The sequence below is a fragment of the Elephas maximus genome, chromosome 5 (assembly GCF_024166365.1).
Source record: "Elephas maximus indicus isolate mEleMax1 chromosome 5, mEleMax1 primary haplotype, whole genome shotgun sequence".
NCBI lineage: Eukaryota > Metazoa > Chordata > Mammalia > Proboscidea > Elephantidae > Elephas > Elephas maximus.
Genome location: NC_064823.1, coordinates 27628531 through 27654451, shown reverse-complemented (window position 1 = coordinate 27654451; position 25921 = coordinate 27628531). Strand labels below are relative to the sequence as shown.

At 39.9% G+C, this 25921-nt stretch overlaps 3 protein-coding genes across 4 annotated transcripts in view; all 3 read right to left on the bottom strand.

The window, feature by feature from the left end:
- LOC126077501 (rho GTPase-activating protein 20-like) overlaps nucleotides 1-25921 on the bottom strand; it is a 147851-nt gene that overhangs the window by 56624 nt on the left and 65306 nt on the right. The gene's annotated exons all lie outside the window — the stretch shown is intronic.
- LOC126076823 (mitotic spindle assembly checkpoint protein MAD2A-like) lies at nucleotides 559-8870 on the bottom strand. 2 transcript variants are annotated; one of them, XM_049885448.1, is made up of 4 exons: nucleotides 8339-8870; nucleotides 4283-4403; nucleotides 3162-3265; nucleotides 559-1505 (listed from the first exon to the last, which is right to left on the bottom strand). In XM_049885448.1, exons 1-4 carry the CDS (start codon nucleotides 8487-8489, stop codon nucleotides 1420-1422), a joined length of 462 nt encoding a protein of 153 aa, XP_049741405.1. In that variant the 5' UTR covers nucleotides 8490-8870; the 3' UTR covers nucleotides 559-1419. The 2 variants fall into 2 exon arrangements, with proteins under 2 accessions (XP_049741405.1, XP_049741404.1); XM_049885447.1 differs by lacking the exon at nucleotides 559-1505 and adding an exon at nucleotides 1726-2484.
- LOC126076821 (mitotic spindle assembly checkpoint protein MAD2A) overlaps nucleotides 1726-25921 on the bottom strand; it is a 118356-nt gene continuing 94160 nt past the window's right edge. The window contains exon 6 of the transcript XR_007517606.1: nucleotides 1726-1798. The gene's annotated coding sequence lies outside the window, so the exon portion shown is untranslated. The remainder of the gene's footprint in view (nucleotides 1799-25921) is intronic.

Sequence of the window (25921 nt, the reverse complement as noted above, 5' to 3'; positions counted from 1 at the left end):
TGTGAGCTCTTTTGGGGAAGAACCACATCTTATTTACCATTTCCATTGTTTACTACATAGGCATTCAATGCTTCTTGAAGGCTAAACAGTCCTTGCTTTCTTTAAAGATTTTCAAACATATTTCCTAAAAATACAACCAGAATTTTCATTTCTCCTTATTTATTCCAAGGTTCCATTTCTGCTTTCCTTCTCAACCTATATTTCAAATGTTAGAGGTTATGAACTATCCAAGAATTCAAAGAAATGCTTCAATTTTAATAGTGTCAAGTTTGTGTTACACTGTATGTTGTTTGGATACCTAGAGACCTTTCATTATACCTAATTCAAAATCACTTCCATTTCTGCACTATTACTTTTCTTATTGAAGAAAAGACTTGTGGGTAACCCTTTCTAGCCACCTGGGCCTCATTTAGGTAGCTTCAACAGCTCCTTAGGGTATGGGCTTCCTTAACAGCATTCACTACAACCACCATCAAAGAGTAGCATCTATTTGCCAAGCACTGAGATGAAGGAATATAAAACAATGCACTTCGTTTTTAAAAAGTATACAATTGGGTCAAAAAGATATGATTCATCAAGTGAAGTGATGAAGACAAAGAAATACATAATAAATGACATGTGTGGCTACTTTATGGTCCTCTGCAATATATTTTCCTTTGCCTACTAAGGTTTTAAGCTTCAGAAAGGCCAGAACGTTGTTTCATTCATCCTGATACTTTCAACATAGTATTTTTGCACATTAATAGATGCTCAACATGTAATTTTTGAATAAATGAATACAGGCTATGTGTATTCACTTAGAAGTGAAAGTTAAATGAGAACAGTGTCCAATGGACATTGTAGCTACGTAATAAATTTACTTACTATAAAAGAGATGAGATTAAGAAGAGATTATAAAAGATTTCTTTGAAGTTTGCAATAAATTGACCTTGGAAAAATAGGTGAGAACTAGATAGAACACACCTGATGATAGTATTAATGCAGGCACAGGGATAAGCGAGCTGTATAAGTATATAAAGATAACGAAGCTGAGAGTAAAAAAAAGGCCGTATTAAGGATATAGTGAGAAATCTGTCACATAAGTCAAGAAGGTAAGGCTAAGAGTGTAGAAAGGCACTTTGTTGTTATTGTTAGTTGCCCTCGAGTTGATTTTACCTCATGGCAACCCATCGTGCACACAGTAGAACCGTTCCATATTTTTCAAGGCTCTGAAATTTTGAAAGCAGATTGCCAGGCCTTAGTTATCAGTTGCCTGTAGGTGAGTTTGAACCACCAAACTTTTCGTTACTAGTCCAGTGCTTAATTTTTTGCACCACCCAGGAACTCCTAAAGGTACTACAATCCAACATTTGCTAAACTGAACTAATTCCAAAAGGCATATCTCTTGTTATACAATCAATGTTTATTTTAAGTCGATTATTATGAGATTAAAGTGGTATAACCAAACACAATAGATTCAAGGTACCTCAAGATTTCCTCGTCTTTGTATGCTTTGGACCTATAGCCTAGGTGCCACAAAAAAATCATTTCCAATACTAAACCCATTCTAGCTACCATTTAACACCAGTATCAAAACATTTTAAGAGAAATTTAAAACACACAAATTTAACTTTATTTCACCATTGTCATTAAAAGCTTGATTTTATCAAACATAAAAGGACATTTTCAAAGAGTTCTCTATCACAGGAAATTAAACAGTAGAAACATTCAAAACTTCCTAGGTAAAGTTATATAAAGTCAAATAATTGGAAATTTTTTCAACATGGGAACTCTAGATCTGAAAAAATGCTGGACAGACCTCAATATTTCTTGACTTATGGATTATATTAGTTATTTTCAGGATCTAAACAAAGATTCTGAATATTCAGGTTTCTTTTGCTGTAATTTACAATTAAATATCACCCTACCTATATTCTGACTCAAGCTACTTGACCAAAATGTCTGATTTAGGAACTTATTTAGCTTTATAGTTAAAGTTTTTCCAACTACTGTTGCCACCTTCAAAAGAACTGACATTAGAACACTGATTCCCTTTTGGACAACGTGCAATATGCGTTTGTGCTCATCTATTTTTATTTAGCCAAATACATTAATGGGGGATAAAGCCATCATCTCCTCAAATTCATGATGTCAACTCCTTGGAACATTAAACAGGTACAAAAAATGGATGATGCACACTTCAGTAGGGTATAATGTTGTTTCCCCACCTAAAAATTCACCAGCAAAATAAAACATATCAACTTGTAGTTGACTTCCTTTCAGGAAAACACATTTGAGAATTGCAAGTACATTACTTTTCTCAGCTCATCCCTCAGTCATTGACAGGAGTTTTGTAGGCCATCATGCTATTCACTTTGTGGATTGTAGTAGTGAATGAACGAAGACAGACTTCCTCAGAACTGATAATGAACTGTGGTCCTGATTCTTCCCATTTCTCATGTACAACCAAATCTTTATCTGTGTAAATCAGCAGATCAAATGAACCTAAATTGGGGATAAAAATACATTAAAGTACACCATGTTTTCAAATGTAAAACAACCTTCCCTGTCTCTCTCACCTTTTGAACCACCCATAGCGTTCAGACAGGATAGCTTGGCCTCTAATCATTAGATAGTATCTTTTCCTCAATGAAAATAAATTTTGATACAGAAAATACTGCAACCTCCTATCATATCTTACGAAAACTATAGGACTTTTTTTTTTTTAAACAGAAAATCATCAAAAATATTAGAAGTATATCATCACGTGGGAAAAAAAGGAATGTAATCAATGTAATCCATAGGAGAGCTAACATCTTGATTTGTTCACTGTTATGTTTCAGTACCCAGACTACTCCCTGGCATATAATAGGCATTCAGTAAATACCTGAAAATGAAAGAATAACTAAATTTGAAGAGCAAAACACAATTTTACCGCTAAAATCTTAACACATAGAAAATAGCAAAGGGAATTACACCAGAATGGGTATTGTGAAAGTTTTCATTTTTTTCCCTTGCAATTTCCCAATCTTTACTTTTTGCTTTACAATGCTTTATCTCCCATTTATATCATAAGATACTGATAATTAAGAAAAAACTGAATAAAGGGTGATTCTTGAACAGTAGTTTAGCCTTTTCCCCATTACAACTTTAAATGAATGAGAAGCTGTGTAAATACTCACAGGAAACTTCCAACAGCGGCAGAAATGTTACTGTAGCCGTGATCTGTCTGATCACTGAACGGATCTCATCTTGGACAGTTTTCTGAGACTTTCCTCTGGCTGCACTAGGAAGAAACCAAATCAATTCACGCATTTCAGGTTTCAAGAGGTTATTTAAAACTTCTCAGTAACCAAGAGTATTTACCTGCTTAAGTGCTTCTGAAATCAAATGTGTAATGCAATAAGAAGAGTTTAAAAAAGAATGAATAAAAGTATCTTAGGACCTACAGCCTAGAAGACATAATTTTAACATCCTTATTTATTTCATTTATCCTTTCAGTCATCTATTAAGATCAGCATCATATCATTTATTGTCAAATGACTAGAAAATTTGCCAACCTCTCTAAGTTAGGAAAACTTCAGCATCTCTTAAAATAACAGGAAGGATCAAAAATATTTAATCAGCAATATCATTTTGGGATTTCAGAAATGCCTAAAGTCTAACTCCCAAGTGCCTCAAATAAAACGTTAAAGTTGTATGTCAAATTATTTTTATCATCTAAAAATTTCCTGAACAAACTAAAGGCTTCAGGAGCAAAGTACATTTCATTATGAGACATAACTACGGTTAAGAGTTGGCAGATAAGCACGTCCCGGACAATGCTAAAGATCACCAGAGAATGATCGGCATTTCCATCCAGGAGGCCGGAGCCCTCAGTCACTTATGACGTTTAGGTCATGAACATGTCTTACCAAGTTCATGACATTAAAGGAAATAAGGCAGAGTCACATCTTTAGTTGGGGAAGAGTCTAAGAAAACCCCTTAGATATAAGTACATTCCTGAAATCCCATCTAGTGTGTCTTGTAGAGTTCTGAATACAGCACCATAAACATTAAAATTTAGAACTCGATGCTATAAACTACGGGCATTAGCTTAGAGAATACCATCTACACAAATCCATGATGCGCTCAACTGAGCACAATTCTTTTCCACAGGAGATTGAAGATTAAATTAAACTGACAGAAACACTTTATGCCATTTACTTTACGTGAAACTAGTTCAATACATTTAGAACTCATTTCGTAATGAAAACAAGTTTTTGGAAAAGGCTTATCAGAGCAAAAATCATTTCTTACTTACCTGTCATCTTTTGCAGTCTTCTCACACTCAATATCAAACTGCCAGCTTTCAAGGACCTCACTGCTTTCAATATTTGAGATGACTACCACCAGTTTCTGAGCAGAACATTTGTATAACCATTCTGCAACACAAAACAAGGCATCTTTTTTGGTCCACTGCATTGCAAAGCAACTCTTACCTTCTCAGGTCTCTGGTCCTATCCTCGGCCAATTCCTGCCACTGGTATTTTGTACCCCCTCCCTCCTGCTCAGAAAACTTATCACATCAATAATCCAGCTCCTCTTTTCAAATTCTCAGTATTTCTACAAAGTACAGTACTCACTGCTGAGGATACAGTGAGCAAGAGAGATTTTCAGCCACAACCAAGGTAGGAGCATAGGAGATGGGAACTGATTTAATCACCACACCAAGAAATGTGAAATTACAACTGCAGTGACTGCTGTGAAGGATAAATGGTAAATGAAGAGCATTTAAATAGGAAAAACTGCCCCAATCAGGGAGGACAGGGAAGGCTTCAGCTTAGCTCTGAGGGTGAAACAGTATTAAATATGCAAAAGGAAAGGGAAGAAGGTAAAGGCCTTAAGTACTTGAGGGTGACAGCAGGTGACTATAGGACTGAAAGAAAGCCAGTACAACTGCAGGAAAGATAAACAGGAGCCAGACCATAAAAGGCCAGGTGGGCCAAATGAAATTGTATCTCAAGAACCAGGGAAGTCATCACTGTGTTTGAAATAGGACGTGATATAATCAGATTTACATTTCAAAACTATCACTTTGAAAATGGGTTACAGGGGATCTAGACATTAGTGTAGATCCCTTACTCCCTTACCAAAAGGTTGTTTAACAAAGGGTTGGCAGTTCAAATTCAGCAGCTGTTCCTTGGAAACCTATGGGGCAGTTCTAGTCTGTCCTATAGGGTCAGTATAAGCTGGAATCGATGCAACGGCAACGGGTTTGGATTTTTGGTTTTTAGACACTAATCAGTTCATTTAGTAGTTTAAGCAAGATGAGATCATTAAAGCATGTAGGAGGATATATTGGTAGAAATGGAGAAGTAGACAGATTCAAGGGATTTCATGGTGAAATTTTTCAAAACTTATTGGATTAGCTATGGGGGTAAGGAAGAGAAACAAGTCAGGAATACCTCCCAAATTTCTGGCTTGTATCGCAGGTTGGATGGTTGAGCCATTCAGTGCTAGGAAAGTGAACTGAAAGTGGAGCACTTTTGCACAGAATCTTAAATTTAGTTTTCAATATGATGAGTCGGAAGTATCTCTGGGGTAGTTACGTAGGAAAGCCATTGGGTATATAGGTTTGGAGTTAGGAGAGATTTGGGTTAGATATAAAGAGTCAACTACACAAAGTTTATCAGAACATGTCAGAGATCATCTAGAGAGATTATAAAGTGAGAGGAGGGCCTCAGATTGAGCTCTGCGGTAACCTTGAAAACTGATATAGCATATACAGGAGACAGCAAAGTTTTCTGTCAAGAAACAGAAAATCATTTAGTCATCAGTAAATATTTCAAATTATGTGGGCCTCCTAGGTGTCTGTTCTGTTTGCAAGCAGTACAAAAACAGACCACCAGCTGGACTCCTGGCATATATCAACAACTTGCCATCAAAGGTTTAGCTTTTAAAAGGAGAATGGGTGGTCATTTGAAGGGGATTTCGGGTAGGCAGCAATTTTTCTTCTTTGAAAATTGGAGACGTGATGTCATTGGGAAGAATCCCAATCAAAACAGAAATCAAAAATAGGACAAAAGTAGTGTAAAATCCCTGAGGACACTAAAAGCAACGGGATTCAAAACAGATAAACAATTTGCCTCAAAGAATAATTCCTCAATTTTAATAAAAATAAAAGAGGGAACAAGCTAAATAGGAAGTCCAGATACATGTGAGGTGGAATTTCATTTGAGTGGTCTCGAAAGCGATAATCCAATGAACCAGCGGCTCAGGCAATGCTTGCTTCTCCACCAAATTGAGATGAAGACACAGATCTATACATACAGATCTATGGAGGTTCTAGGCCAATTCACCTGGGTGTAGCCCTATGAACGGCAATAGGAGATTTAGCCCTAACACTCTGATCCGTAACTTTGGATGCAACTTTGGGAGAGGGAGGTTACTCCTAATGACATGCTTCCTGCTTGCACCTGAGACTGATATCTACTACCACACCCCCAACAGTCGCCCAATCTTGCTATTCTGATAGCACTGACCTACTAAAGCATTTAACTTCTTTGAGGCTGAGAAACTCTGTACTCCTATCTTCCTTTCCTTGTCTTTTCACCATTGCTTGAGATCCTTCCATGCAGACCTGCACAAGTATCTAGGGATTTTACTCATGTAGATATTAAAAAAAAAAAAAAAAAAATTTTTTTTTTTTTTTTAATATCTACATGAGTGGCAGGGAAATGTTACTAGCTTATCTAGAGGATAATGTAGCTTCATAGCGGTATCAAGCTAACGAAGGTCAGATGGCCATTATCAGAACGGCATATTAAAACAGAAAAGGTAAAAAATAAAAACTAAAAAATGAAGCTACAACTGAACATGAAAAAATTCTGAAACAACAATACAAAAAACAATTTTTGAATTTAAAAATTCAAAAGAAAAAGGATGGCCACTGCTAAAAGACAAACTAGTATTTTGGCAGAAACGTAAGTTGAAACACGAAAGGGAAACTATCAGAAATTCTAGAAGGAAAAAAATACATGGAGAACAGTACTGGTGCGATAGGTAATAAAGCAATTTCTGGAGCGAAAGAGAAAATTGAGGTTTCAGGTAAAAGAGACACACTCACAGGCAGATTAAAAAGAAAGATATAGGGGAAAACCTAAAAAAATGGGTGTTCTCTTACTTAGGATTTTTTTTTTTTTTAAGTTTAGTCCCAGAAACCCAAGTTTAGTATGCAGGTTTAATACAATTTTATTTTCCTTGATGTTTCTCTAACGCTAACTTTAAAATCTCAGCGGCTACAGAGAAAGCATCATGTTAGGAATGTACAGTCGTCGTTTTCTCAAACACTATCATAATTATGTTAAGTTCTAACTTGTACCATTTGTCCATATGAACTTTTGAATTACAGCAAAAATCATTCTAAGGGAGTTGATGGAGACATTTATCAAGCCATATCATATTCCTAACATCAAAATACTCAGCCACCTCAGAATGTGGTGGAAAAGGATTTAATTTATACACTCTGTGCTTTCTCCCAATTGAAAACCACTGTATATTTCAGAAGGCAGCGTGTTTCACACTTCTATATAGGAAGCTGAAAAACGACCAAGATGACAGGCAATGTGGATACAAAAATGGCTGCAAAACTCAAAGTGCTTTTAATTATTAAATACCTTTTAGTTGATGCACCACATTATTTAGGTATTTGATGAGTTCAGGATCAGCAGTCACAAGCAAGGTGAGTCCATATTTTTGCACTCAGGTAAAGGTTTCAGAGGGATATATGCCATGCTGATATAAAATGCTGTTAATGCCAAACGCGGAAAGCAAAAGAAACGTTAAAGTCATTATCATTTGTAGTTACAGAAAATAAACCATATTTAGATGTGGCTATGTGGTTATGGTTTCATTAATGGTGTAAAACTGTAAATGCTGAAACACAGGTTCGCTTGTCTTACTCAAGGCAGAGTACGTCTGTACAAAGTGGCATTAAATGTCCATAAAATCTTGCTTCTGGGTAAAAGAAAGCAATATATGCGTTCACGTGGCAATAAAGGACAAATTAAACGCCAAAATGCATTAACCCACCACTGCCACATTTCGTCTCATTGTAATCCAAGACTAAATTCAGATTACATGGTTATAAGCCACAAAACAGGCTTGGACCGACTGGTCAACTGCTCGAGACAAGCTTCTCTTTTTCCTCCTTTTCTCCCCTCATATCCTGCCAGGCTCTGGTAGAAGTCGTGTACACAGCTGGCCTGGTCCGGGACAATGCTATCCAAACAAAGTCTCATGAACTGTGCCCTGCCTCAGAACCAACGCCGGGCAGGGGCTGGGTCAAAACACACACTGGGTCTCCGCTCAGTCGTACCAGGTCTCAGGGGGCTGCGGAGTCCGACCAAAGAGCCGCTCCAGGTGAAGCCGCTGCACCGCGAAGCGGCCGCTGCACCGCGAAGCGGCCCCCGCAGCGCCCAGCCCTCTCCTCCACCATTAGCAACGCGTCCGGGGCTAGGCGCCGGCATCCGCCTCTCCGCCGATTCCTCGGGGCAGGCAGACCGCGCGGGGCTGCGAAGGCTCGGATTCAGGGCCGCTCCGGCCCATCCCGGCTCCCCGCGTCCGAGGCCGAGCCGGGGGCCTACGGGACGGCCTGGGCTTGGTTCTCCCCAACCTTGGCCCGCACCAGGAGGACTTAGAGAAGAACTCGGCCACGATTTCGGCGCTTTCGCGGAGGGTAACACCCTGCTCCTGGGTGAGCTGCAACGCCATGGCTCGGACCACAGACGAAGGCGCGCCTTACACCGGGCAAACACCGACTGCCGCGGATCCCGCAGCGCTTCCCCGCCACTCGTTTCAAACGTTACGCCGCAGCCCGCCGTCTTGCCCTTCGCTCAGGCGCGATGAATCGCCTGGTCCCGCCCACGCAGCGGCGCCCTGGCCTTCCTCTCCGCCCTCCCTCCCTCGCCTTGTCCAGAGCTGGCTAAATGCGCAGGCGCGGTCCGGAGACCTGGCCTTGTTGCTGGGGTTTCAGTTATGTGTGTGGGTTTTTGCTCCTTGGGTGATAGATTCTCCTCGTGATCCACTCGATGGGGCAGAGTGGAGAAGATGGGCAATTCCTATTTTTGCGTCCGCTTACTACGCCTATGGACTGAGCGAGCAAGGAGCACAATTTTGAGTTTTAAAGGTATTTTCAAACTAATGTAAACTGCCTATCAGCTGCACCTAAAGTGGCCCCATAGATCTTCATACTTGTTCATGTTGCCCAGTAGCAGATGCATGGTGGAAATTTATCCAAAAGCAAGTGCACGCCGAGCAGCCAAGCCACTGCCTTCTAGAGCCTGGTGCCCATGTTGTTAGGGTGCCTTCCAGTTGGTTCAGACTCATAGTGACCCTGTGCATGACAGAAGGAAACACTGGCAGATCTTGTGCTATCCCCACGATTGTTGCTATATTTGAGCCCATTATTGAAGCCACTGTGTCAATCCATCTTGTTAGGGGTCTTCCTCTTCTTCCCTAACCCTGTACTTTACTAATTCCAATATCCTTCTCCAGGGACTGGTCCCTCCTGACAGCATGTCCAAAATCCTTAAGACAAGTCTCACCATCCTCGTTTGGAAGGGGCACTCTGGATATGTTCTTCCAAGACAGATTTGTTCATACTTTTCGTAGTCCGTGGTATATTCAATATTCTTCACCAACACTTTAACTTAAATGCAGCAATTTGGGGGTCTTCCTTAGTCATTGTACAGTTTTCGTATGCATTTTAGGCTATTGAAAATACTATGGCTTGGGTCAGCTGCACCTTGGTCTCTGCAATGTTTCCTGAATAAACAATGCTTGGAAGGCCAGCATAGCAGGGGTGGGGGTTTGGGGACTATGATTTCAGGGGACATCTAAGTCAATTGGCATAATAAAATCTGTTAAGAAAACATTCGGCATCCCACTTTGGAGAGTGGTGTCTGGCGTCTGAAATGCTAGCAAGCAGCCATCCAAGATGCAACAGTTGGTCTCAACTCACCTGGAATAAAGGAGAATGAAGACAACCAAAGACATAAGGTAATTATGAGCCCAAGGGACAGAAAGGGCCTGATAAAACAGAGACTGCATCAGCCTGAGACCAGAAGGACTAGATGGTACCCAGCTACAACTGATGACTGCCTTGACAGGGAACACAACAGAGAACCCCTTAGGGAGCAGCAGAGCAGGGGGATACAGACCCGAAATTCTTATAGAAAGACCAGACTGAATGGTCTGACTGGCACGAGAAGGACCCCAGAGGTCATGATCCCCAGACCTTCTGTTACCCCAGGATAGGAAACTTTCCCAAAGCCAACTCTTTAGTTAGGGTTTGGACTGGACTATTTTTTTATGGGATAGAAAATGATACTGTTGATGAGTGAGCATCTTGGATCAAGTAGACACATGAGACTATGTGGGTGGTTCCTGTCTGGAGGGTAGATGAGAGGGCAGAGGGTATCAGAAGCTGGGGGAATGGATAGGAAACAGACAGTGGAGGGAGGGAGTGTGCTGCCTAATTAGAGGGAGAACAACTAGGAGTATATAGCAAGGTGTATAAGTTTTTGTATGAGAGACTGACTTGGTTGGTAAACTCTCACTGAAAGCACAATAAAAAAAAAAGTGGTATCTTTGCTTTTTAAGACTTTAAAGAGATCTTTTGCAGCAGATTTGCCCAATACAGTACAGCATTTATTTCTCGATCGCTAAATCTGCTATCAAGTTTTTTTCCCCAAAGAAATTGGATTAGGAATTGAAAGAATGAACCCAAATCCACTTTTGTCTTTCATGTCCATATCCGTCTTGAGCTCAGGGCCCCATGAAAAGCAGCGGAGCAGAGCCTGGGGTGGCAGGGCCTGTGTCTCACTGGGCAAAATGTACTTGGTTCACCCTCCCATCCTTTGGTGGTTTGTCAGAACTAAGGTCACATCACCAAAAAGACCCTTCAACACTGAAGGTGAATTTGACTCACAAATTCAATAGTTAGGGTGGGAGCCCTGGTGGTACAGTGGTTCAGAGCTCTGCTGCTAACCAAAAGGTCAGCAACTCAAATACACAGACTGCTCCTTGGGGAAATCCTATGGGATAGTTCTGGTTTGTCCTGTAGGGTCGCTATGAGTTGGAATCGACCTGATGGCAACAGTTTTCTTTTTTGTTTTTTTTTTATGTTACAGTGAGGAGTATTAAGGAGACATCGGACATTTTAAGTTTGTCATTAAGAAGGAAATTATTTGTAAAATGAAGTCTGAAAGACTATCCATCAGACATGCTATGTTATTTAATTATGTGAGAAATGCCTGAGTGTGTGTATTAGATTTTTTATCGATACATAACAAATGAGCATAATTTCAACGGCTTAAAACAATACCGATTTATTATCTCAGTTTCCTCACTCAGAAGGCGTGGCGTAGCTGCTTTCTCTGCTTAGAGTCTCACAAGGCTGAAATCAAGGTGTCTACTGATTTTTTTTTTTTTTTTACTGATTAGGTTTCATCTGACATATGGAGTTCTCTTCCACGTTTTCTGGTTGTTGGTAGAATTAATTTCCCTTCCCTTGTACAACTGAGGTCCCTCTTGTCTTGCTAATTGTTTGCTGGAGGCCACCCTTCCATAGGCCTTCTCACTTCCAAGTTCTGTGACTTCAGGAAAGTCCTGGAGTTTTAAGGACTCAAGTCAGATCAGGGCTGGCTTTTAGATCAGATCCATTCACGTAATCTCCCTTTTGACCTAATCTTGAAAGTGATAAAAACCCCTTTAAAGTGATATCCCCTCAGAATCACAGCTTCTGCCCCAGTGCTGTCAGTGTAGGGATTGTTTCTACAGGGTGTGCTCTTGTGGGAGAGAAGGGCAGGAATTTTGGGAGCCTTTCACACAGTGAAATAGCGTATTTCAATCAGTTTGAAGAGCAAACTACGAGTAGAATGGATAATAGGCTGAGTTCACCCAGTAAAATCTTACATCATTTAGTCTCTTTTGAGTTTTTTAATCACCAGTTTTGATGTGAAGAACAGTGATGTCAGGGGAAGTGAGTAAGAGGCAAGGAAGCTGGATGTCCTTCACCCCTTCCACTGGGAGCTCCGTTTACAAAACCTGACTCCTAGCCACCCTATAGGACTGAGTAGAACTGCCCCATAGAGTTTCCAAGGAGCACCTGGTAGATTCAAACTGCCGACATTTTGGTTAGCAGTGGTTAGCACTTAACCACTAGGCAACCAGGGTTTCCAGGGAGTTCAGTTGGGGCCCGCATTCTGACATCATGATGGTAAGGCTTGGTGCCCACCTTTCCCCATAGAAAAATTGCCTGTTTCGAAGGAACTAACTTTATGTTAAAACTCAGCACCTCAGGAAAGACTTCTTTGTGTTTCATGATAGTATGATTTTTAAATTATCAGAAAATGCAAATAATTGTTAGTATAACTTGGAGATTCTAGAAATTAACAGAATTTTCAGGCATTAACCACAGGGTCACTATGAGTTGGAATTGACTCGAAGGCAGTGGGTTTGGCTTTTGTTTGTTTGTTTGTTTCCGTGCCTGGAGGAAGTGTTTATTGAATATTTTCTTTGTACTCTAGGAGAAGATATAAGTAAAAAATAACGCAAAAAAGCGATAGTCTACCTTTTGAGAAGTTTGTAGTCTTGTTTTATTTAAATATACATGCAAGAAATAAAACAAAGAACAACGGAATTTTTGCCACTTAGGCTTTTTGAGCCTTCTGCTTACCTCCACATCCTCCTTTCAGATTACTTTCCTAACCTCTCTGCTTCATTATTCTTTCAGAATAAGGGCTTTTCATCATGTCTAGAAATTTCTTTTTGATGGTCGGATTCCTAATTATACTCACACCCCTTCTTAACGTAAATGTTACTATTAGAAAAACTTTCTTTGACTCCTCAGACTGTATGAAGTCCTCTCTTATGTATTCTCATAGCATCTTATATTACTTGCTTCATCAGGATTTGTGTTATATATTCCCTATTTTTGTGTAGGATCCATGGTGGCATTTAGTGGGTGCTCCACAAATATGTGTTGCATAGATGAATGTCTGAATATTTGCCTCATGGTAGCTTATGGTAGAACCTAATACATTTCCTAGTGGGAGAGTATGTTGGGTGGATGAGGTTATGCCACTTTTAGCGAGCTTTGAATGCTCATCTGAGTTGATTGAGCTGGAGGCACCAGAGATTTCTAGGGTCTTAGTGGTGGCAGAATTCTCACCTTCCATACAGGAGACACAGGTTCAATTCCTGGTCAGTGCACCTCACGTGTAGACACCACCATCTGTCAGCGGAGGCTTGTGTGTTGCTGTGATGCTGAACAGGTTTCAGTAGCACTTTCCAGACCAAGACAGACCAGGAAGAAAGGCCTTTGTTCCATTGTGCCTGGGGTCACCATGAGTTAGAGGCTGACTGGATGGCCACCAAGCACCACAGGATTGAGACCAGGAAAGCGACATTTTTTCAAGTCCAGTTCAATAATGTTGGCAGAAAGGATTGTGCACAGGACAGCCTAGAATGGTTGTTCTCAAAATTAAGTAGAAGAATCCCGTGGGTATCTTGCTAAATATGCAAATTCCTGCTTATATTCCCTTCTCGTCCAGTTTGATTCAGTCCAGTAGACTAGCCACTAGCCACATGTGGCTCTTGAGCACTTGAAATGTGCTTGTCTGAACTGGGATGTGCTCCTAGTGTAAAATACATCCATAACATTTCAAAGACATACAGAAAAAAGAATACAAAGTATCATGTATTCCTATGTTTTTTAATGGATTATATATGTTGGCGGCGTAGTAGTTGAGTGCTAAGGTTGTTAGCCAAAAGGTCAGCAATTCGAATCCCCCAGGTGCTCCTTGGAAACTCTGTGGGGCAGTTCTACTGTGTCCCATAGGGTCACTATTAGTCGGATTCGACTTGATGGCACTGGGTTTGTTTGGTTTGTATGTATATTGAAATGAATCTCTGACATAAATTGGATTAAATAAAATGTGTTATTAAAATTAATCTGTTTTCCTTTAAATCTTTAACGTGACTTCAGGGACATTTAAAATTATACATGCCACTCGTGTTATCTTTCTGCTGAACAGTGGTATTCTACAGGATGGAGCTTAGGAGGTAGCATGTTTAACCAGCATCCCAACTGATGCAAATTCTCAGAGCACTCTTTGAAAAGCAATAGACTATGATGGCTATTTTCATAATGCAGGCCTAGGAAGTTGAGCATCTCGACTAGGTGGATGCCAGAAAGGCTAAATAAGAAGTGATATATCAGAGAAAGGCATTTTGAAAGAAGAGTTGATGACAGATATGAATGAAAAATGAAATAGTAATGCAGATAAACCCAAGGTGCCGAGTGTGCAATAGGAGATAGTATTGGTCAAAGCCTGAGCAAGTTAGAAACAGCTGCCCAAACTCTGAGCCCATACTACTTCTAAGCCATCACCCCAGTAACAGGATGGTAGAGGCTTGGGAGGTGCTTCTTCTCCATTAACTTTTGGATGCTCAGTTTGGCCTTGACCCCAACTTAACCAAAGCATGCAGACTTATCTTTACAGAATGTTTTTAAAAAATTGTTTTCAGTTACTTGAGTTTATTTTTATTCAGTTCAGTAAAATTTTTCCAATGAGTGTTGTTGAGGGTGGTCGCTATTTGGACAGGGTGATGTATAAATTAAGATTTTTTTTCTGAAGAAAATGCAAACACAACATATAACAAAACGAACTCATATTCATAAAAAAAGATAACTACAAAAAAGTGTGTCATAAATAGGCCTATTTTCATATTAAAGAAAAAAAAACCTACTGGCATTGAGTAGGTTCTGACTCATAGCAACCCTAAAGGACAGAGTAGAACTGTCCCATAGGATTTCCAAGGCTGTAATCTTTACAGAAGCTGACAACCACATCTTTCTCCTGCAGGGTGGCTGGTGGGTTCAAACTGCCGATTTTTTGGTTAGCACCCAAACAATATTCCATATTAAAAAAAAAAAAAACACTCCATACCCGTTGCAGTCGAGTGGATTCTGACTCATAGTGACCTTGTAAGACAGAGTAGAACTGCCCCATAGGGTTTCCACCGAGCGCCTGGTGGATTCCAACTGCCGACCTTTTTTGTTAGCAGCCATAGCTCTTAATCACCACGCCACCAGGGTGTGCATATTCTGTGAAAGAGTGTTAAAAACATAGATATACTCATAAAAATTTGGAAAAAATCAACTGGAATTTAAAAAAAAAAAAACAAAAACAAACTTTAATTAATGACCTTGTTGAACTATCTTATAGATGAGAAAACCAAGGTTCAGGGAGGATATATAGTTTGTCTAAGGTGTTCACCATCTAGTCAGTGAAAGACAGAATAGTAGGATCGAGGGTCCTAACTTCGTCTCCTTTTTAGATTAGGTCTATTTGAAACCATGCTAAATGATGCTCTTGTTTTTTTTAAAGTTTACGGTGAAAAAAAAAAACTGATTTTATGTTCGTACAAAAATAGTTCCTAGAGCCGAAAGATGGCACTGTTGACATGTGAAATAATGCCTTTAAAAAGATTCAGTCAAGGTGTCTGTGTTTTAAAAAAAAAAAAAAATCCAGGTAAAAAGTTGTTTCATTTAAACCTTTAAAACAGGGCTATGCAAAGTAAGTCCTGTGAGCCAACTCTGCTGGCCTCTTTGGCTCACAAGATAAGAATTTTTTTTTTTTTTTTTTTAAGGGCTGTAAAACAAACAAACAAAAAAACCCTGAAGAACATCGACAGAGATCTATATGGCCTGCAAAGCATAATTTGTGTTTCATCTGGCTCTTTTCAAAAAAGTTTGCCACGCCTGATCTAAAACACTTGTAATGAAGGAAAAATGAACTTAGTAGTTTCAAAGGTATTCATATATATGGAATACTTCAGAATGGATTGTTGAATGACAGTATAGAGCTGTTATCCTTCTTTTGAAGGTCCTGGTGGTACAGGAGCCCTGGTGGCCCAGTGGTTAAGTGCTAGGCTGTTCACCAAAAGGCTGGTGGTTTGAGCATAGGAGCTGCTCTATGGGAGGAGGATGTGGCGATCTGCTTCCGTAGAGATTACTACTGTTATCACAAATCACGGGTTCAAGTCGCCTGTGGCGAAGTTAATGTTGAGACAGGAAGAGGTAAGCAGTAAGAGAGGGCTTTATTGAATACCGGTATTCAAGAGATGGGGAGGTTAAGTTTTTTTCAAATTTTGTCTATCTAAAGGGTTGATAGGAGGGTTTTATATGGGGAAGATCAGGGTTACCTAATATTTTGAGCACATAGTCTACAGATGGTCTTATACATCAGAAAACAACAACAACAACAAAAAAAAAAACTTAAACTAAAGATACATATGTCAGACATCTGGGCTCTAATCCGTATATTTGTAACAGGCTGAAAAACCTCACAAAAGAATCTCTCGGCTAGTGGAACTGTTTTGTCAAGTCTACTGTAGCTGAGATGGGGAGTAAGTTTTTTTTTTTTTTCTTTTTTACTGTAGCTGAGATAGGGAGTAAGAAAGTTGTAGATTAAAAATGCCAGACAGCCTTCTTGTTGGTTTGTAGACTGAAGGCCATTTCTCAAGAGAAGAAAAAAGAAAGGAGAGACCAAGGCCACAGGAGTTAAGATAGCTCTGTACCCCTTTGTAAGAGATCAGTGTAGCTGGTTTAATAAAAAAATGTTTAGGGATTACTTAGAGCATCATGTCATGTCATCTCAAGGTCTCAATCATCCATTTTGAATAGGGGAGAATATGTTGTAAGGTATTAGGGTCTTTGTTATGTTTAAGAGTGGAACAGGCTGTTCAGCTATATTTTGAACAGAGCCTGTTCCATTTTCTAAAGACTAGAGATTAATCCCCCCACGTGTCTGTCAGTTAGTTGTACTGTGGGGGCTTGTGTGTTGCTGTGATGCTGGAAGCTATGCCACCGGTATTGAGATACCAGCAGGGTCACCCATGGAGGATAGGTTTCAGCTGAGCTTCTAGACTAGGAAGAATGACCTGGCAGTCTACTTCTGAAAAGCATTAGCCAGTGAAAACCTTATGAATAGCAGTGGAACATTGTCTGATATAGTGCTGGAAGATGAGCCCCCCAGGTTGGAAGGCACTCAAAAGATGAATGGGGAAGAGCTGCCTCCTCAAAGTAGAGTCGACCTTAATGACATGGATGGTGGAAAGCTTTCAGGACCTTCATTTGCTGATGTGGCACGACTCAAAATGAGAAGAAACACCTGCAAACATCCATTAATAATCAGAACATGGAATGTATGAAGTATGATTCTAGGAAAATTGGAAATCATCAAAAATGAAATGGACGCATTAACATCGATATCCTAGGCATTAGTGAGCTGAAACGGACTGGTATTGGCCATTTTGAATTGGACAGTCATATAGTCTACTATGTTGGGAATGACATCTCAAAGAGGAATGGTGTTGCATTCATCGTCAAAAAGAACGTTTCAAGATCTATCCTGAAGTACAACACTGTCAGTGATAGGATAATATCCATACGCCTACAAGGAAGACCAGTTAATATGACTGTTATTCAAATTTATGCAGCAACCACTAGGACCAAAGATGAAGAAATAGAAGATTTTTATCAGCTGCTACAGTTTGAAATTGATCGAACATGCAATCAAGATGCATTGATAAATTACTGGTAGTTGGAATGCAAAAGTTGAAAACAAAGAAGAAGGATCAGTAGTTGGAAAATATGGCCCTGGTGAGGGAAAAGATGCTGGAGATCGAATGATAGAATTTTGCCAGAGCAACGACCTCTTCATTGCAAATACCTTCTTTCAACAACATAAACGGTGACTGTACACATGGACCTCGCCAGATGGAACACACAGAAACCAAATTGACTACATCTGTGGAAACAGACTATGGAAAAGCTCAATACCATCAGTCAGAACAAGGCCAGGGGCTGACTGTGGAACAGAACATCAATTGATCACATGCAAGTTCAAGCTGAAACTGAAGAAAATCAGAGCAAGTTCATGAGAGCCAAAATATGACCTTGGGTATATCCCACCTGAATTTAGGGACCATCTGAAGAACAGATTTGATGCACCGAACACTAGTGACCAAAGACCAGATGATTTGTGGAATGACATCAAGGACATCATCCATGAAGAAAGCAAGAGGTCACTGAAAAAACAGGAAAGAAAGAAAAGACCAAGATAGATGTCAGAGGAGTCTCTGAAACGTCCTCTTGAGCGTTGAGCAGCTAAAGGAAAAGAAAGAATTGATGAAGTAAAAGAACTGAAAAGAATATTTCAAAGGGCCTCTTAAGAAGACAAAGTAAAGTATTACAATGAGATGTGCAAAAAGCTGGAGATGGAAAACCAAAAGGGAACAACACGCTCGGCGTTCCTCAACCTGAAAGAACTAAAGAAAAAATTCAAACCTCGAGATGCAATAGTGAAGGATTCCATGGGGAAAATATTAAACAACGCAGGAAGCATCAAAAGAAAGTGAAATGATTACACAAAGTCATTATACCAAAAAGAATTAGTCGATATTCAGCCATTTCAAGAGGTGGCATATGATCAGGAACCGATGGTACTGAAGGAAGAAGTCCAAGCTGCTCTGAAGGCATTGGCGAAACACAAGGCTCCAGGAACTGATGGAATATCAATTGAGATGTTTCAAAAAACAGATGCAGCACTGGAGGTGCTCACTCATGTAGGCCAAGAAATATGAAAGACGGTTTCCTGACCAACTGACTGGAAGATATCCATATTTATGCCTATTCCCAAGAAAGGTGATCCAACCGAATGTGGAAATTATAGAACAATATCATTAATATCACATGCAAGCAAAATTTTGCTGAAGATCATTCCAAAAAGGCTGCTGCAGTATATCCACAGGGAACTGCCAGAAATTCAGGCCGGTTACAGAAGAGTACGTGGAACCAGGAATATCATTGCTGATGTCAGATGGATCCTGGCTGAAAGCAGAGAATACCAGAAGGGTGTTCACTTGTGTTTTATTGACTATGCAAAGGCATTCGACTGTGTGGATCATAACAAACTATGGATAACACTGGGAAAAATGGGAATTCCAGAACACTGAATTTTGCTCGTGAGGAACCCTTACATAGATCAAGAGGCAGTTGTTTGGACAGAACAAGGGGATACTGATTGGTTTCAAGTCAGGAAAGGTGTGCGTCAGGATTGTAGTCTTTCACCATACCCATTTAATCTGTATGCTGAATAAATAATCTGAGAAGGTGGACTATATGAAGAAGAACGGGGCATCGGGATTGGAGGAAGACTCATTAACAACCTGCGTTATGCAGATGACACAACCTTGCTTGCTGAAAGTGAAAGAGGATTTGAAGCACTTACTAATGAAGGTCAGTGACCACAGCCTTCAGTATGGATTACACCTCAACATAAAGAAAATGAAAAATCCTCACAATTGGACCAATGAGCAAAATCATGATAAATGGAGAAAAGATGGAAGTTGTCAAGGATTTCATTTTACTTGGATCCACAATCCACAACCATAGAAGAAGAAGTCGAGAAATCAAAAGACTCATTGCTTCGGGTAAATCTGCTGCAAAGGACCTCTTCAAAGTGTTGAAGAGCAAAGATGTCACCCTGAAGACTAAGGTGCGCCTGAACCAAGCCATGGTATTTTCAATCACATCATATGCATGTGAAAGCTGGGCAATGAATAAGGAAGACTGAAGAAGAGTTGACGCCTTTGAATTGTGTTGTTGGCGAAGAATATTGAATATACCGTGGACTGCCAAAAGAACGAACAAATCTGTCTCGGAAGATGTGCGGCCAGAATGCTCCTTAGATGCAAGGATGGTGAGACTGCGTCTTACAGACTTTGGACATGTTGTCAGGAGGGATCAGTCCCTGGAGAAGGACATCATGCTTGGCAGAGTACAGGGTCAGCGGAAAAGAGGAAGACCCTCAATGAGGTGGATTGACACAGTGGCTGCAACAATGAGCTCAAGCATAACAATGATTGTAAGGATGGCGCAGGACCGGGCAGTGTTTTGTTCTGTTGTTCATAGGGTCGCTGTGAGTCGGAACTGTCTCGTTGGCACCTAACAACAACAACAACATCTCACATATTTAAATAGAAACTCTCCTTAATCTTCCTTCTTCTGGTGCCTTTGGAATTTTCTGCCACCTTTATAATGATATTCCTTGCAAAAGTTTTCTTTCCCATCATCTCCACTTTTTCGACTCCATTATCTTCTGATCCAGCTCCAGTAAGATTTGTCCCACCTCTCCACTGAATCCAATCTTGTCAAAGATCTCTACAATGCCAAACCCAATGGTCCATTTTCAGTCCTCATCTAACTTATATTCATAGGAGCTCTTGACACATTTAACCACTTTTTCATTCTTGAATCACTTTTTTCACTTGATCGCCAGAAAAACAGACTCAGTTTTCTTCCTTTCTCCATGGATATTCTCCTCGAGTCTCCTTTGAGTCTTTCTCATTCCAATATTTGGAATGCTCCAAGATGCTCCCCTTCTCTACTTACTCCCTGTCTTAGTCATCTAGTGCTGCTATAACAGAGGTACACCAAGTGGATGGCTTTAAAAAAGAGAAATTTATTTCTTCACACTAAAATAGGCTAAAAGTCCAAAATCAGGGCATCGGCTCCAAGGGAAGGCTTTCCCTCTCTGCTGGCTCTGGAGGAAAGTCCTTTTCCTCAATCTTCCCCCGGTCGAGCAGATTCTGAGGCATGGGGACCCCGGGTCCAAAGGACGTGCTTTGCTCCCGGTGCTGCTTTCTTGCTGGTACGAGGTCCCCAACTCTCTGCTTGCTTCACTATCCTTTTATCTCTTCAGAGATAAAAGGTGATGCAGGCCACACCACAGAGAAACTGCCTTTATGTTGGTTTAGGGGTGTGGCCTGAGCAAGGCTGTTACATCCCAGCCTAATTGTCTTTAACATAAATTTAAAATGACAAAATGGAGGACAAACACACAATACTGGGAATCATGGCTTAACCAAGTTAATACACACATGTTTGGGGGGTCATAATTCAATCCATGACATTCTCTTCCTCCAAAAACCAAATTTAATCTATTGCCTTCTAGTCAATTCTAACTCATAGCAACTCTATAGGACAGACTAGAACTGCCCCATAGGGTTTCCAAGGAAAGGCTGGTGGATTCAAACTGCCAACCATTTGGATAGCAGCTGAGCTTTTAACCGCTGTGCCACCAGGGCTCCACTCCCTTCTTAGGTGGCTTAAAAAAAAGCAAACCCACTGCCGTCGAGTTGATTCTAACTCATAGTGACCGTATAGGACAGAGTAGAACTGCCCCGTAGAGTTTCCAAGGACTACCTGGTGGATTCAAACAGCCGACCTCTTGGTTAAATTCAATTTGGACTTATAACGACACCCAGTAGGAAGCTCTAAATAAAAAAGACACAAAATAAAAAGTGGTGGCAAGGATACGGAGATATTGAAACCCTCATACACTGCTGATGGGAATGTAAAATGGTACCATCACCTTGGAAAACAGTCTGTCAGTGCCTGAGAAGATGAAACATAGGGTTACCAAAAAAACCAAAACCAAACCCCCTGCTGTCAAGTTGATTCAGACTCATAGCGACCCTACAGGGCAGAGTAGAACTGCCCCACACAGTTTCCAATGTGTCTGGCAGATTCGAACTGCTATCATTTTGGTTAGCAGTCGTAGCACTTAACCACTATGCCACCAGGGTTTCCAATATGACCCAGCAACTCCACCTTTAGGTATATACTCAAAAGAAAAAAACAAATTGTCCACTCCCAAAACTTGTCCATGAAATGTTCATAGCAGCATTACTCATAATAGCCAAAAGTGGAAACCATCCAACAACCCAAATGTCCATCAACCAAAGAGAAAATAGATAGCTGCCACAGAGTCGACTTCAACTCATGGTGACCTTATGTACAACAGAAGAAAACATTGCCTGGCCCTGCATCATCCTCGAAACCACCAGCGTGTTTCAGTCTATTGTTACAGCTATTGTGCCAATCCACCTCACTGAGGATCTTCCTTGCCCTCACTGACCCTCTATTTCACCAAACATGGTGACCTTCTCCAGTAATGGATCTCTTCTAATGATGTCTACAAAGCAAGCAAGTCTGACAATGTTCTGTTGTGATCCATAAGGTTTTAATTAGCTAACTTTTGCAGGTAGATAGCCAGGCCTTTAGGTTATCTTAGTCTGGAAGCTCCACTGAAATTTGTCCATCATGGGTTACCCTGCTGGTACGTAAAATACTGATGACATAGCTTCCAGCATCAGAGCAACAGGTAAGCCACCATGGTAAGACAAACTGACAGACAGGTGGTAAGTCAAGTGAAGATGTGATTTGTACATAAAATGGAATATTATTCGGCAATTGAAATGAATGAAGTACTGATACATGCCATAATGTGGACAAACTTAGAAAACATTATTTTAGGTGACAGAAACAAGTCACAAAAGATCATATTGTATGATTCAATTTATATGAATTGTCCAGAATAGGCAAATCTAGAGACAGAAAGCTGTTACCTAGGGCAGGGGGCAATGGGGGCAGGGGGATGCAAGGTGTTAGGAAGGAATGGACAGTGACTGCTAATTGGTATTTTATTTTTCTTTTGGGGATGATGAAAATGTTCTAAACTTAATTGTGATGATGGCTACATAACTCTCTGAATGCACTAAAAAACATCTGTACATTTTCCATGTGTGAATTGTATATTATGTGAATCAATTGTATAGCATCTCAATAAAACTGTCAAAAAAAAAAAAAAGGAGACATATTCCAAATGTTAAAAGGTGGTATTACAGGCTTGTTTATTTATGTTTTTATTTTTTACTTTATATATTTCTGCATTATCTGAAATTTTTATGACTACCTGTTATACATTTATAACATAAAATAAAGTGATTTCTATATTGAAAAATATGAATTTATGCAACAATATTTACAGAACATCTATCAGATAAAGCTATTATTAATTTAATCTTAGAAAGAAAACTAGGGACAAATGCACTTAGAGTCTTGTTTTACTTCCTTTTCGGTTTATTTTTGTAAATTAACTTTTTGAAGTTCTTGTCATTTCAACTACCAATGTCTTTATAAGTTTTAAGCTAAGATTAGTGTATTTGATTCTCATTAAAATAAATTTAATAGGTTACAGACCTGTTTGGGGTTATTTATCCCTTTAATTCCAATAAGCCAATGAGGTAATGTGATCCTAATTCTTTAGGAGCTGACAACACGTTTACTAGCTACAGGATTTCATGTAATTATGGCCACCTCAATTTTGATAGGCAGCATCAGCTAAAAAAGGTATTTAACTTAGCAAATTTCTGACTTAATGCCTTCAAGTATAATTATAATTGATGAATAACTAGTTTTTGAACATTAAGAATCTAGTTATTAAGAGTTATATTCTGCATTCAAACAAATTTTTTTCTACAATAGAAAGGACTGGTACAGGAAAAACATATCATTGTAAACTAATTTCTATGACATATTCAGAATCTACTTTTTATTTTCTTTTTAGAAATATATATTTGTTTTGGTTTAAAATTTTTTGTGTGTGTATGTGTGTGTGTGCTTTAGGTGAAAGCTTACAGAGCAAATTAGTTTCTCTTTAAACAGTTAATACACAAATTGTTTTGTGACGTTGGTTGCCAACCCTGCAATGTGTAAACACTTTCCCCTTCTCCACCCTGGGTTACCTGTTTCCATTCGTCCAGTCTTCTCTCCCTTCCTACATTCTCGTCTTTGCTTTTGGGCTGTTGTGCCGCTTAGTCTCATATACATGATTGAACTATGAACCATGTTCCTCACATATGTTATTGTTGGGCCTGTAGACCTGTCTAATCTTTGGCTGAAGGGTGAACCTCAGCAGTAACTTCACTACTGAGTTGAAAGTGTGTCCAGTGAAACGCTCCCGATCGTTAGCCGTTAGAGACATGTAAATCAAAGCTACAATGAGATTCCATCTCACTCCAACGAGGTTGGCATTACTCCAAAAAACACAAAATAATAAATGTTAGAGAGGTTGTGGAGAGACTGGAACACTTATACACTGCTGGTGGGAAAGTAAAATTGTACAACCACTTTGGAAATCAATTTGGCGCTTCCTTAAAAAAGCTAGAAATAGAACTACCGTACAGTCCTTGGAACATATCCTAGAGAAATAAGAGCTTTTACATGAACAGATATATGCACACCCATGTTCACTGAAGCACTGTTTACAATAGCAAAAAGATGGAAGCAACCGAGGTGCCCATCAATGGGTGAACAGATAAATAAATCATAGTATATTCACAAAATGGACTACTACGCATCGGTAAAGAACAATGATGAATCCGTGGAACATTTCATAACATGGAGAAATCTGGACGGCATTATGCTAAGTGAAATTATTCAGTTGCAAAAGGACAAAATTATATGAGACAACAATTATAAGAACTTGAAAAATAAACAAAGAAGAAAATATTCTTTGATGGTTACGAGAGTAGAAAGGGAGGGAAGGAGAGGGGTTTTCACTAATTAGATAGTAGTTAAGAATTATTTTAGGTGAAGGCAAGGGCAAAACACAATACAGGAGAGGTCAGCACAAGTGGACTAAACCAAAAGCAAAACTGTTTCCTGAATAAACTGAACGATTTGAAGGCCAGCCCAGCAGGGATGGGGGTTTGGAGACCATGGTTTCAGGGGACATCTAAGTCAATTGGCATTATAAAATCTATGAAGAAAACATTCTGCATCTCACTTTGGAGAGTGGTGTCTGGGGTCTTAAAGGCTAACAAACGGCCATCTAAGATGCATCAATTAATTGGTCTCAACCCACTTGGAGTAAAGAAGAATGAACACCAAAGATACAAGGTAATTATGAGCCCAAGAGACAGAAAGGGCCACATAAACCAGAGACTCCATCAGCTTGAGACGAGAGGAACTAGATGGTGTCTGGCTACAAGCGATGACTGACTTGACAGGGAACACAACAGAGAACCCCTGAGGGAGTAGGAGAGCAGTGGGATGCAGACCCCAAATTCTTGTAAGAAGACCAGACTTAATAGTCTGACTGAGACTAGAAGGACCCCAGAGGTCACGGTCCCCAGAACTTCTGTTAGCCCAAGACAGGAAGCATTCCCAAAGCCAACTCTTCAGACAGGGATTGGACTGGACTACGGGATAGAAAATGAAACTGGTGAAGAGTGAGCTTCTTGGGTAAAGTAGACACATGGGACTATGTGGGCAGCTCCTGTCTGAAGAGGAGATGAGAGGGCAGAGGGTGTCAGAAGCTGGCCAAATGGACACAAAAATAGATAGTGGAGGGAAAGAGTGTGCTGTCTCATTAGAGGGAGAGCAACTAGGAGTATACAGAAAGGAGAACATAAGTTTTTGTATGAGAGACTGACTTGGTTTGTAAACTTTTACTTAAAGCGCAATTAAAAAAAAAGCGTTCAGGGGCTATACTCTTGGGATGTCTCCACTCTCTGTCAGACCAGCAAGTCTGGTCTTTTGTTGTTGCTGTTGTATATGTGAGTTTGAATTTTGTTCTACCTTTTTCTCTCTCTCTCTCTGGAGCCCTCTATTGTGACCCCTGCCAGAGTAGTCAGTGGTGGTGGTAACTGGGCACCAACTAGTTGTCCTGGGCTCAGTCTTGTGGAGGTTATGATAATTGTGGTCCATTAGTTAGAAATCATTTTTTAAGGGTGGATAAAAAAGGACACACACACACACATGTGCCCACACACATACTCTTGTCTATTCATTCTGACAAGTTTACCCAAACACATGGCTTCAGCCATCATTTCTATATACAGAGACTCCAACATTTACTCACCAGCACAGCCCTTGTTCTGGAGTTTTAGAGCTCTACGAGAAGAACCATGTAATTTATTGGGATATTTTGGAGTGTGAAAGCAGTCCTATTAATAATTACACCAGGACCACAGTTGTATG

Excerpts from the sequence above, each read along its gene's own strand:
- LOC126076823 (XM_049885447.1), bottom strand. The coding sequence starts at position 8,489 with ATGCCGGCGCCTAGCCCCGGACGCGTTGCTAATGGTGGAGGAGAGGGC. Across the intron at positions 4,404-8,338 it reads CCGCAGCCCCCTGAGACCTG|AATGGTTATACAAATGTTCT; the intron begins GTACGACTGAGC and ends TTTGTGTTGCAG. Across the intron at positions 3,266-4,282 it reads AAGACTGCAAAAGATGACAG|TGCAGCCAGAGGAAAGTCTC; the intron begins GTAAGTAAGAAA and ends GTTTCTTCCTAG.